Source organism: Euprymna scolopes, chromosome 1, assembly GCF_053919585.1.
Source record: "Euprymna scolopes isolate OS-2025 chromosome 1, ASM5391958v1, whole genome shotgun sequence".
Lineage (NCBI taxonomy): Eukaryota > Metazoa > Mollusca > Cephalopoda > Sepiida > Sepiolidae > Euprymna > Euprymna scolopes.
The window spans coordinates 63,599,212-63,611,629 of NC_136482.1; the positions used below are offsets into that span (position 1 = coordinate 63,599,212).

Below are 12,418 nucleotides of genomic sequence, written 5' to 3' on the forward strand. Positions count from 1 at the left end.
AGTTCCGTTTACACATGTTTATAGCCAGCAGTCATTGAGATGAAGGAGGCCGGTTTAGGGAGACAGAAAGGGGAAAAGGTATTCAGTGCACCTACGTGTTGTTGTGGGTGTGTGTGTCTGTTCTTTTAGCATGGCAAAAAATGTTTGTTTGGGCACCACATGCAGAAAAGCATTGCAGTTAGAAGGTTGCCATGTTATGATTGTTGTACTCACATTTTGCCTGAGGCCAAAGCCCGAGGGCTAAGTCTGCTGCCAACTGAAACCAGGGACTAAGAGGAATAAGTGTTTCAGAAAATGGATTTCAAATCTCGAGCCACGAGAATTAGCTCCTGCCTTTGATTGTAGCGAGTTTCGGCTGCTACAGTATCTTCATTCCATGTGCATTATCCATCCAGCATAATTTTAGCATGTCTTAAGAGAAGATAGAAAAATATGGTATCTGATTATAATAGGTCCATGTATTTATAAAAATCACCTGATCACAGTTTGTTGCATCCAGTCATATGCATCTGTTCTTTTTACATAAGACTTTATTCTGCTGGTTATAAAATCCTTTCTTTTGGAGTGCAATGTTTTTCTTTTGCAGTTCAATTCACTTTTGCATAAGCTGCCAATATTGATGGTCCATAAATTTGTTTCCTCTCTATTGTTCCAATGGTTTCAAGCGGTCAACTGAATATTAATGAATTTTGTAGTTCTCTCCATCCTAATCTTTTGGTAATTGTAGAGGCCAGAAAGGAGTTATCGCCCTTTCTCTCCAGACTTGGCATAAGTGGAGTTATCCCCCTTATAAAAGAAGAGAGGAAATCGCCATTATGTGTTTACACTCATCGACGGCGACACGCTGTCGGATTGGGAAACCAGCTTGCTTAACGCAAACTGTACATGGCGCTACGAACATATTGTCACTTTAAAACGTGAAATACTTATATCGCAGCAATGGGACTAAAAATATCGTTACCACTATGGAACAAGAAAACGTTCTCTTATTACGTTCAACTAGTCGAGGTTACAAAAAGAAAACATCGAATTACGGAAGGACATCTTACATGGACGAGCGAAACACGTCGCAAACAAAAAGAATGCAGCGACCTTCTATAGGTCTGGACTCAACAGATAGCGAAATGGGCACTCTTTTTAGACACCTGGTCACGGTACAAGGAGATGTGCAGACTCGAAAATCCAGCTGTAATTCGAAACGAACTGCGAGAAGCATGCACACCGGAAACGAACAGGTACTGTTGAGCTCGTTGGACCAGAACGACTCAACAATGCGGCAGAAGAGTTCTTCTTTGCCAATACGACTGGTGGCCGTTCGAGGCTTACACAGGAAGTCCACCGACAAACGTTTCACTCCATGAAGCAAAATGAGGGTGAGTTCAGTGACCCATTTTTTATCGAGGTTACGTGGCCAGGCGAAATTTTGTGAATTTAGTATTCAGTGTCCGAACGAACCCACTGCCGGCAGCAGGTTAATTACTCAGACGATATGGTTGCCGGGCAAATGATGGCCAGGGTTAAGAAATATCGAACACCAGAGAAGGGTACTGGCAGAGGCAGCTACACTTCCTACCTTGGATCTAAAGTTTTCACGGTTGGTTTGCCTGGAGGCAACAGATGAAGCAACTCCACACTTTTCCGATACCACACAACCTCTCACGATATCTGGGGTACAAAAGTCGAATCAAGTACAACAAATGCATGAGGCAAAGGCCCTGTCGAACCCCACGGGACACCAAACCTTGCAACACTTGCGGAAACACATCACACTGAGGTGGATCGATGAACCCGGAAAGGATTGCCCAGCAGTGGGACTCAAGTGCCACTTTTGTGGAATAGTAGGGCACATTAAAAAGGTGTGCCGGAAAATTAATAGATCCAAAACGGAGGCTATAAAAAGCGGGGAGTCGTTCATGTTTTGCACCACGGGATAAAACCCCTACTCACAGACACAATGAGAGACAACCGGCAAACATTCCTCACCTTGAGTGGAATGGGAAACAGTTCCAGGTGGGCGCCCCCAGAACCGCCCCCCTCAGTTACAGCAGAGGTAACTGTTATGAACAAGTGCCATGCGACTTTTGGTAGGGTGCCAAAGAAGCCGATGAAAGTGAGCACCCACGCCATCCAAGCCTTCGCGGACACAGGAGCCCAAACTTGCTCTGTTGGCCCCGAGATTCAAGGACTCCTCGGGTACCCAAAGGGGTACTTGGTTCCAACTACCCATCGGATAAGGGGTATAACAAATAGCCAGTAACACATCAAGTGGGTCCTGTTTTTACATATTAAGGAGGGATCAAGGAGAAACACGACAGGCAGTGTATGTGTCTGGACAACACATCCGGGCTCTAACTTATCCACAGACAGCACTTAAGGAGCTGAAATTATTGCCATCCAATTTTCCTACATCATTATCGCAAAGCAGCTCAGCGGAAACAGAAGAGACGGCCCCTTGCAGGTGTCCGCGCAGAACACCGGCTCCGAAGAAACCAGCAGCCAATCCCATTGGAGCCAACCGACATTAACAGAGAAAAATTGGAGCAATGGCTAAAGGAACATTTCAAGGCCAGCGCATTCAATACCTGTCCACACAACCACTTCCAAGTAATGAAGGGTAAACCCTTAGAAATAAAATTCCTCCCAGATGCGACACCGATGGCAATCCACACACCAATACCTGTCCCCCATCATTGGAAGGAAAAGGTGAAACAAGATATAGACCGTGACGTGGCACTGGGGATAATCGAACCCGTACCGGTAGGCACACCAACTACTTGGTGCTCGAGAATGGTGGTCACACCAAAAAAGGATGGATCCCCAAGGCGGACGGTGGACTTACAAAAGTTGAACGAGGCGACCATGAGGGAGACGCACCACACTTCGTCCCCATTCAATCAGGTCTCGGTAATACCTGCACATACCAGGAAGACTGTACTCGATGCGTGGAACGGTTACCACAGTTTACCGCTGTCTCCAGCTGCACGAAACGCCACCACGTTCATCACTGAATGGGGTCGATACAGGTACTGTCGAGCCCCTCAAGGATTCCATGGATCAGGAGATGGCTACACCCGTCGGTTTGACGATATCACCATGGACATGGCTCGAAAAACTCGGTGTATAGATGACAGTCTCCTGTGGGACAACTCAATGGAATCCTCATTCTGGCACACAATTGAATATATAAACCACTGCGCCGATAGAGGGATTGTGTTTAACCCAGACAAGTTTCACTTTGCTGACATGGAAGTGGAGTTCGCAGGGTTTCAAGTAACAGCGAATGGGGTCAAACCCACAAGAAGAATGACTGAAGCCATCCTGAGCTTCCCCACCCCGACAAATATTACTGGGGTTAGGTCCTGGTTCGGACTCGTAAACCAAGTCTCCTATGCATTCTCACAAGCCGAAGTTATGGCCCCATTCCGAGAGTTGCTGAAAACAAAGGACAGGAAATTTTATTGGGATGAGACACTGGAACAGGTATTCCAAGAGTCGAAAAAAATAATAGTGGAAAGAATTGAAAAAGGCATCCAAACGTTCGAAATGAACAGAGCAACAGGACTCGCGACAGACTACAGCAAAACAGGGATATCGTATTTTCTGTTTCAAAAGCATTGCAGATGTGAGGGGGAATTAAACATGAGTTGTGGGGATGGCCATTGGAAACTCATCCTGGCGGGATCCCGTTTTACCAACGATGCGGAATCACGATATGCACCAGTGGAAGGTGAAGCCTTGGCTCTGATCTATGGGTTGGAATCATGCCGCATGTTCATACTCGGATGCCCAGACTTGGTGATTACAGTGGATCACTTACCGCTCGTAAAGATATTTTCGGACCGAGCCCTGGAGAACATAAAAAACCCACGCCTGTTAAACTTCAAGGAAAAGTCACTCATGTATAAATTCAAGATAAAACATCGACCGGGGAAACTCAACTTGGCCCCTGACTGTGCATCTCGGTACCCGGCGAGCACCCCACCAAGAGACCAGGACCAATCCATTGACACCGCAGTCAAAGCCTCCCTAACATCGATGTACGAGAATGATACTACGTTAAGAGCCATCACATGGGGAAGGATTGTGGCTGCGGCAGCCACGGACGAAGAATGCAGGACTTTGAAAGAGCTGATTCAAAATGGCTTCCCCCAGTCACGTAACAATATCCCAACCGTAGTTCGAGTCTTCTGGCCTATGCGTGAGGAATTATATTGCCTGGAAGGAGTGATCATCAAGGGGAACAAAATCCTAATACCTCGACAACTCCGCGCAGAGATATTGGAATCTCTTCATTCCGCTCATCAGGGTGTGAACGGAATGCTGGCGAATGCGAGACAACGACTATTCTTGCCAGGGTTGGATGCTAACATCAGGCAAACAAGAGCCCAGTGCCGCACGTGCAATGAAATCGCACCGTCTCAGCCCAGGGAACCCTTGATGTCCCCAGCAGACACGGAATTTCCATTCCAACAAGTGGTGGTTGACTTCGTCCAGATGCAGGGTAGACACTTTATGGTATACGCAGACAGGTATACGGGATGGGTTGAAGTGGCCCTAATGACGTCGGGAAGAGCCAAGACGGTGTGCGATACCTTGAGGACTTGGTTCTGTACCTACGGCGTACCGGAAGAGATTTCGTCGGATGGTGGACCACCATTTGAATCCCAGGAATACGACTCCTTTTTGAGGAATTGGGGCATACGAAAACGTACCTCATCAGCGCATTATGCCCAAGGCAATGGCCGCGCAGAGTTAGCCGTCAAAACCGCGAGACGTATACTGGCGGACAATACGGACAGTTATGGACGCCTGTGCCATGATCAGGCAGCCCGAGCACTACTGACCCATAGGAACACGCCTGTCCAGGATCTGGACATGTCCCCGGCCATGATGCTGTATGGTCGGGTCATTAAAGACCACCTTCCTGTCCTGCGGGACAAATACCAGGTTCGAAAACAGTGGACAGAAATAGGCAAACTAAGGGAAGTAGCAATGGCCAAAAGACATATGAGGAACGAGCAGTATTACAACCAACATAGTCGCCCACTCCGGGAACTCCAGGTAGGAGATTACGTCCAGATCCAGAACCAGGACGGGAACCACCCACGTCGATGGACAAAGACAGGGAGAATCGTGGAGACCCAGGGGTAACGACAGTACCAAGTCCGGGTCAATGGAAGCAATCGAGTGACATTGCGCAACCGTCGGTTTCTCCGTAGAATACACCCGGTAGTGGATGACCCTCGTAACATCAGACAAGAAATCCCGAACCCACCTATAAATGTGGAGACGCCACAGGAACAACCTCCGGAGGAGGCAATGGAGGTGGAACAACACGCCGACACGGAATCCCCAAGCGAGCATGAGGAAGAAATGGAAGTGGAAGATACCACGGGAGGAGATACCCAAAAATACAGTCCTCCTCCATTAAGGGAACCATCAAGTCGGAAGACGAGAGCCCCAAGGGGTTTGTCGCCGCAAATGCGGGGGAAGTCGCACGGGTATTTCTCCACATAAAGGATGACCACAACAACTTGCTTTTGTGGTCACGAGGGGGAGGGGCATGTAGAGGCCAGAAAGGAGTTATCGCCCTTTCTCTCAGACTTGGCATAAGTGGAGTTATCCCCCTTATAAAAGAAGAGAGGAATCGCCATTATATGTTTACACTCATCGACGGCGACACGCTGTCGGATTGGGAAACCAGCTTGCTTAACGCAAACTGTACAGTAATGACATCTAAGTGTTCACATCTCCGTGTGCAATTGATCAGTCATCTAGTTTATGCAGACCCAGTGGATTTGGTATCATAAACTAAAGTCTTTCTTTACAATTGTACAAGAGATGATTTTTTTTTTTATTATTTAGGTCAGTAGTTGTTATCAGAAGTTTCTCTAATACAGATTGATACGTTGTTCTGCTGACATCAAGCAAGAAAGTTATAAGCATATCAATAAAGAGAAAAGGAATAACACACTCAAGTTTGTTTCCGTAAAAATGGTTGTATTGAAAATTATGTCAGCCGTGCATGCGGTGACACTTTATCAAAATAGAACTGACATTAAAAAAACACATAAAATAATATCAACTAGGAAACAATATATTATGAACTCGTTAACTAGTAGGCTTCAAAGGGGTTAGACGCTGCTCTTTTTATTTTAATTTTTTTCTTTTTTAGCTTTCTCTTTCGATAGTCAGATTGGTCTTTTATTATTTCGAGCAGTTTGAGTGGTTTTCATCAGGGGAGTTCCAAATTCAGCCTTTCTTCAGTAAGTATTTTAGGGATTTTTAAGAGCTCATTCCGAGACAAGTTTTAGGTATGGCATTGAGCGTGCTATCTGATTTCAACTGAACTCTCTCTCTTCTTCTTTTCTTATCTACTCACTTCTGTCTTTTTTCATTCTTCTCTGCTCAAACATGCTCTGCGATGTTTATTTATGCAGAGGTACGAATGTGGTCATGTCCCAATTAATGTATGTGTCTAAATTCTTCAAAAACAGATTTTTCTTTGATAAGAAATAATATAGTTTTCTCTTTGAGAATAATCTTAAACAATTTCTCTTTTATTAACAAAATACCCAATTCGTAAAACCCTAATCCTCTGCTCAAATTATCAATTCATTGTTAACTTAAGAGCTCTTTTGAAGTTGAAAGCAATATTTTACTTTTATTTTAGTTTAACCAAATTCCACTGAATAATAGACTGTCAACAATTATTCTTTTAGTTAACATATTTTCTAACAAGTAAAAATAATTATTCATTCGGGTGTCATATCGTTGCTAACAAACTCACATATTGATCTCGATATGCACTAGCATACCTAATTGCCAGCGCAATTAAGGCCTTGTGATTTTATAGCAAATATCATAACCTAAGGGGTAACTCTTTCGGTACTAGCTATACCAAGGTTTTGCACAAGTGAAAACGTCACACTTGCACATGGCTGGGTTAGTTAATTTATGATTGAATTGAATATGAACATTCCCTTATTATACTAAGATCATCTGTCCTACTTTGAAAGGAAAAAAATTATGTCTTGCTTTTTACTCAGAGAAATGTTGTTATTTCTAGCATATTATGTATATATTTGTTTTGTATCTTAAATATTACTGATTCAGAAGGTAAATGTGGATTGGTGTTGGTAAGCATTTCAATGAAAAAATATTTGTATTTTTAAAAATTAAAGATTTTGTGATTTATGTAACATTTAGATCAAATATATTTCTCATATGAACAGCTTATACTTCCCTTTTTCTCTTACAATTTTTCTTAATCTTTAATCTAAAATTAGAATGAGTTCATGTAAATCTGTTTTAATCATATAGGTTTCCTTCTAAGGCATTACTGTTTTATTACATCTGTTGTTTTAATAATACTAGATTTCTTTTGTAAGTCATCACTCTCCTTGTCAAATCTGTTTCAGTCATACTAGTTTTCTTGTAAGTCATCATCGTCCTTATCAAGTTATTCTTATTTGCAGGTATTGGAAAATTCTTGATGAAAGATGGCAGCTATTATTATGGTGAATTCAATAATGGAGAAATAGAAGGAAATGGAATGCGATACTTTGCGCTGAATGGGAGCAAGTACACGGGCACATTCCATAAAGGAGAACTACACGGTAAAGGAATTATGAAATATAAAAATGGTTCAGTCTATGATGGTACATGGGACCATAATAAAAGAGAAGGTAAATTTTACTGATTCATAACATTTCTGGTAGTCATTTAAAACATCTAAAGTTATCTATGTGTGACATTTCTGAATCACTCTTTCCAAATTAATACACACTTACTAAAACCTATCTGAACATAATGTTCATCATATTTTATTTCATACATGGAAACTCAAAATACTAAAATGTACTGTTTTCAGTTTATTAAAATATTACTTTCACTAGTTACAATCAACTCACAGATTTATTATTATTTGATTTTAATCATGTAAATCGACATCTGCTTCATGTAAAAAAATTGATTATATAAACATAATCTTCTTGAAAGTAAGAATTGCAGGATTCTTAGATAAATATTTTGGCATTTTAAAAGAATGTAGATATTGTATTTTGTGAGTTTAAAGTTTTGAACTTTTAGATTTACTTATTTGTGGTTAAAAACTGTATTACTTATATATATCATAGTGAAGCATTACTTTGAAGGTCCAAAGAAATCAAAGTGCCATAGATATTTTGTAACAATGGAAAAAGACAAAAATTGTTGTGCATAAAAAATTAATTGGCAGAATTATTTAGGAAAATAGAAATAAATTTCTTTCTGAGTTGAGTTTTAAAACAACATACTGGTTTCTTGCTGGTTGGTATCAGCTTAAATGGTCAGCAAGTTTTTATTGCCCTTTTCACTGTTTGTTTGCAGTTTCATAGTAAGTTTCTAGTAAGATGGTGTTCCAGTGCCTGATCAAAATAGAGCATCTCCTATGAATTGCTGACTTGGCAATTATAATTCTATATTGTTGTGCAGTGAGCATTTATTCCTGCTGACTATTGCACTTTCATTTTTCTCCTCTTTAGCTTCTCATTCCATATCTGCCTTTGTTTAACTCCACTCAGCATCTTGATAATGTCCAGTCTTATGTCCATGGTCAAGATATCAGCTTCTAGGAGATTTAAGTTCTTTGTTGTCCAAGTGATGGTTACTAGATGATTACAATAAAGAATTTTATCATCAACTGTTCAGCTTCTGTTGATTTCAGCTACTGCATAATAGTTTTAATTCCAAGAAACAGAGATTATCCAGATTTCATTAGCATCATTATGAGAACACCTTTGTTAAATTAATCAGAGAGACTGGTGCCAGTGTCTCATCCGCTTCTGTTTTCCATATATTCAGATACCACATGGCCTATCTTTCAGAACATCTTCACATGTGTCTTCTATGTTGGGTCACTGTTTCCCTCTCCATGCTGATATTAAGTCTTTTGTGAAATCAAATCAAATCAAATTTATTGGCAAAAAATAGCAAAGTGCAGTAAGCCATGTAAAAGGTCAGTTGGAAAATGTGTATATCTATGAATATTTGTTGAAGGTGATTTAAAACCTGGATATGATACTATCTCTTCTTGTAGGCAGTTCCACAGAGTGTAAACAGATAGAGAATGCTGTCTTTCTTCTAATAAGATGGCAGTGTCTATTGTACATTATTTGCTGGGTACTTGGAAACTATGAATTGGCATTGAAGTAAAAAAAAAAAAACACCTCAAAAAGAAGATTTTTAATTCATGTTGAAGATTTTTAATTCATGTCAGAATCGCATTCTCTTTCAATCTTCTCTTACTCAAGTAAAGGAGTAATCATCCAAAAATCAGTGGCTATGACATGTCCAGGTTTCATTTTGGTTAGAGTTGCTGCATTGTGGAACAAGCTGCTATAAGTCATGGTCAGCCTGCAGACATCCAAACACTTAAGTGTTTGGATGTCTGCAGGCTGACCATGACTTATAGCAGCTTGTTCCATAATGCAGCCACCCTAACCAAAAATGAAACCAAATGATTAAGTTAGAATCGTCTTAGGTGAAACTTCTTTGAGTTCCCACAAAGCCCTCAATGTGAAGCTGGTCTAAAGAAGAGGTTATCGCATTGACTGTAGTTGCCACACATGATGTTAAAGGCAAGAATGAAATAGCCATGCAGACAGATATGTTCCAGCGAATACAGATTGGGAGCTTCAAATTATTGTTTGGCAGACTTTGTATGGAACCTGTAAATCATCAGTGCTGCATGTTTCAGAATGCATTCCAGGTGCTGGATATCCCAAATATGTGGAGATAAAATTTGGATACTACATTCCAGACTGGATCACCATAGAGATACATACAGCTGTAGGAATATTTCACTTGTTATAGTGGCAAATAAGCAGTAGATCTTATTTGCCACCTGAATGCATTGGGCAGTAGAAGTTAAAGAGGAATTAGTCACAACACCCAAGTCCTTGAGCTACATCATCTTGTTCAGAATCAGTTAACCAGGTTCGAACTCAAGTGGCATGTTAAGTGAAGAACTGACTGGAAGATGGTTGCATTTATTGCAGCAATTTTCCTGTTGTTTGGATCAGAGTATTGATAGCTTATAATACTATTACTAGTCAACATACTAGGTAAGATTTCGTTGGTAGTTATACAACTGCTGCAACTAATTCTTCCTCTGGTTTGATATAATGGCATGAATTCTGGTTAGAATTTGTTTATCTTTGATGATATCTTAAATTGCAGATTTGGCAGTCCAGTTATAGGAACATGTATCATCCATTTCTCTAGCAGTACCTCTTCTATGAGCAGGGTTCACTAAGTGCACATACACACTTTCATGCGACATCTGTCGCTGCATTGTGAAACTGATAAATATTACAAAAGAATCTGTCCTAAAAGCAGTTATCAAAACTAATCAAAATATTGTAATAAAAACAGCTCTCCATGTTATATAGGGGTTTCATTGAGAGAGTCTTAGAAACAGTCTTATTACAGTGAAGGATGTTGTAAGACTCAGAGAGAGAGAGAGAAGTTGTATAAGTTGTTGTACGAGAGACTTAGAGAGATTGTTCATGTTATTATTCTTATATATTAAAAGTTCATTCCTTAATTGTGTTGAATGGAAGAAGAAGAAAGCTCTTGGAGTGAAGGGATAGTGTTCAGACAGTTCGGACATGATGATGTTGAGACGTGTATGTAAAGACATATAACACAAATATATAATACAATTCCACTTTACCTTTCTGTAAGAATCATAAGACACAAGACGAGCTTTACCAAAACACTTGATGGTTTATTTCGTCACACGGCCGTGTTTCCAGCACCAAGAATTCAAAGTCTCACATTTTTCCTTGAAGTGACGTCTCGCTCCTAGACGGCTGACTGTCTCTCTCCGAGTTTCTTTACTGACTGACAAACTCTAAAGTTTTTTCTCTATTCCTAGAACTTTCTATTTTCCGTGACGTCATACACATGTTAAAACATGTGCCTTCTTTCACGTGTCCTGGACATACGTGTCCAAAACTTTTCCTATTTCTACAAAAGGAATTTTAACCTATATTTAATATGTTAAAAACATTATCTTATAAGCTGCATTCTTTCAATTTAAAATTTCATAACAAACTTGAGAGTTCACATTCTTTCCTTGAAATATTTATCTATATTCTAAACAAATGTTTGTTTTACATTTTTAAATTCTCACATGTAATCTATTTCTAAACTAAATTACGAGGTTCGAATTTGTCTATTGCTATTTCATTTTCATTTTAAACTAAATTTTCCATTTTTATACTTACATGAAAAGGGGACAGCCCTTATCATGTAACATCCAGTCGCCGCCACAACCTCATTTTTTCTTCTTCAGTTTAAATTCCGTTCTATATGTTGGCTGGTAAAGATGAAGAAAAGTTGTAAGAAATACTAAAACTATCTTTTCCTCAAAATACAGAAAAATAGAAAGCATACTTAATGCAACCCATAAAAATTGTGAATCTGTTGTTATTTCTTGCTTTGTTTACTGTTTCAGAATTATGAAGGAAAAGTAAATCACAATTTCTCAGTAGAAAAAGTTTCAATTTAAAAATGTAATAATTTTCATTGATATTCATTCTATGCTGACTTGTAATCTGAAATCAGTTGACTATCTGCATAATATTATTTTAAATAAAAATATTGTCTCAGTTTTTTGTTGGAGAAAATCTCATATTTCTGAATATTTTTATTCAAACTCTGCCAACAAGCAAACTAGATGGATAATTGATTTTAATCAGCAGTTTACAATGTTTGAACAATAAATTTAATGATTAATAAAAGTTTGTTTGACAAAATGTTGTAAATCATGAAGTAATAAAGCAGAATCAAAGAGAATTTTGTAAAAAACGAATGTAAAAAATTTAGAACTGAAAACATGTGCATAATTTTAAACATCTCATTTAACTTCACGCATTTTCTTTCTAAATGTGATATAAAAAAGAAAATGGTTGGATGTGTCATGGTTTCCTCCAAAAGAAACCACTCATCAAAAAAGGATCCCCATTCAAAAGCATAAAAACCACAGCCAATGGCTCTTTTGACAAGCACTTCGACATGAATAATTATCCTGTGGAACTCTGAATAGTACAATTCCCACTAGAATAATATTCACAACTTTCCCAGCTTCAATTTGATATGGCATATGAATATAAACCTCAAACAGATTACTCCCTACAGCACTTTAAAGACACAAATCATGAATGAAAAACGACAACAAATGCTGCAAAGCATTAATGTCTACAACTACGTACATCGGACGAGTATAAATACAGTGTTTTTTTCAACAAACAGTCAGTCACGGCTAGATTGCTGCACAGCAAGGTTGATACCATCAGCGTTCCAACCCAACTCAGCAGCAGCAGCAGCAGTCATGCCCACGCAGACCCGTTTTAACTACCTCCCCGACAAT

General features: G+C 39.7%; 1 protein-coding gene across 5 annotated transcripts in view; it reads left to right on the forward strand.

The window, feature by feature from the left end:
- Positions 1–12,418, forward strand: part of LOC145299849 (uncharacterized) — a 102,779-nt gene that overhangs the window by 24,818 nt on the left and 65,543 nt on the right. For all 5 annotated transcript variants that reach the window (XM_080144449.1, XM_080144442.1, XM_080144465.1 and 2 more), the window contains one exon: positions 7,479–7,688. In XM_080144449.1, coding sequence (XP_080000575.1) covers positions 7,479–7,688 — 210 coding nt within the window. The remainder of the gene's footprint in view (positions 1–7,478; positions 7,689–12,418) is intronic.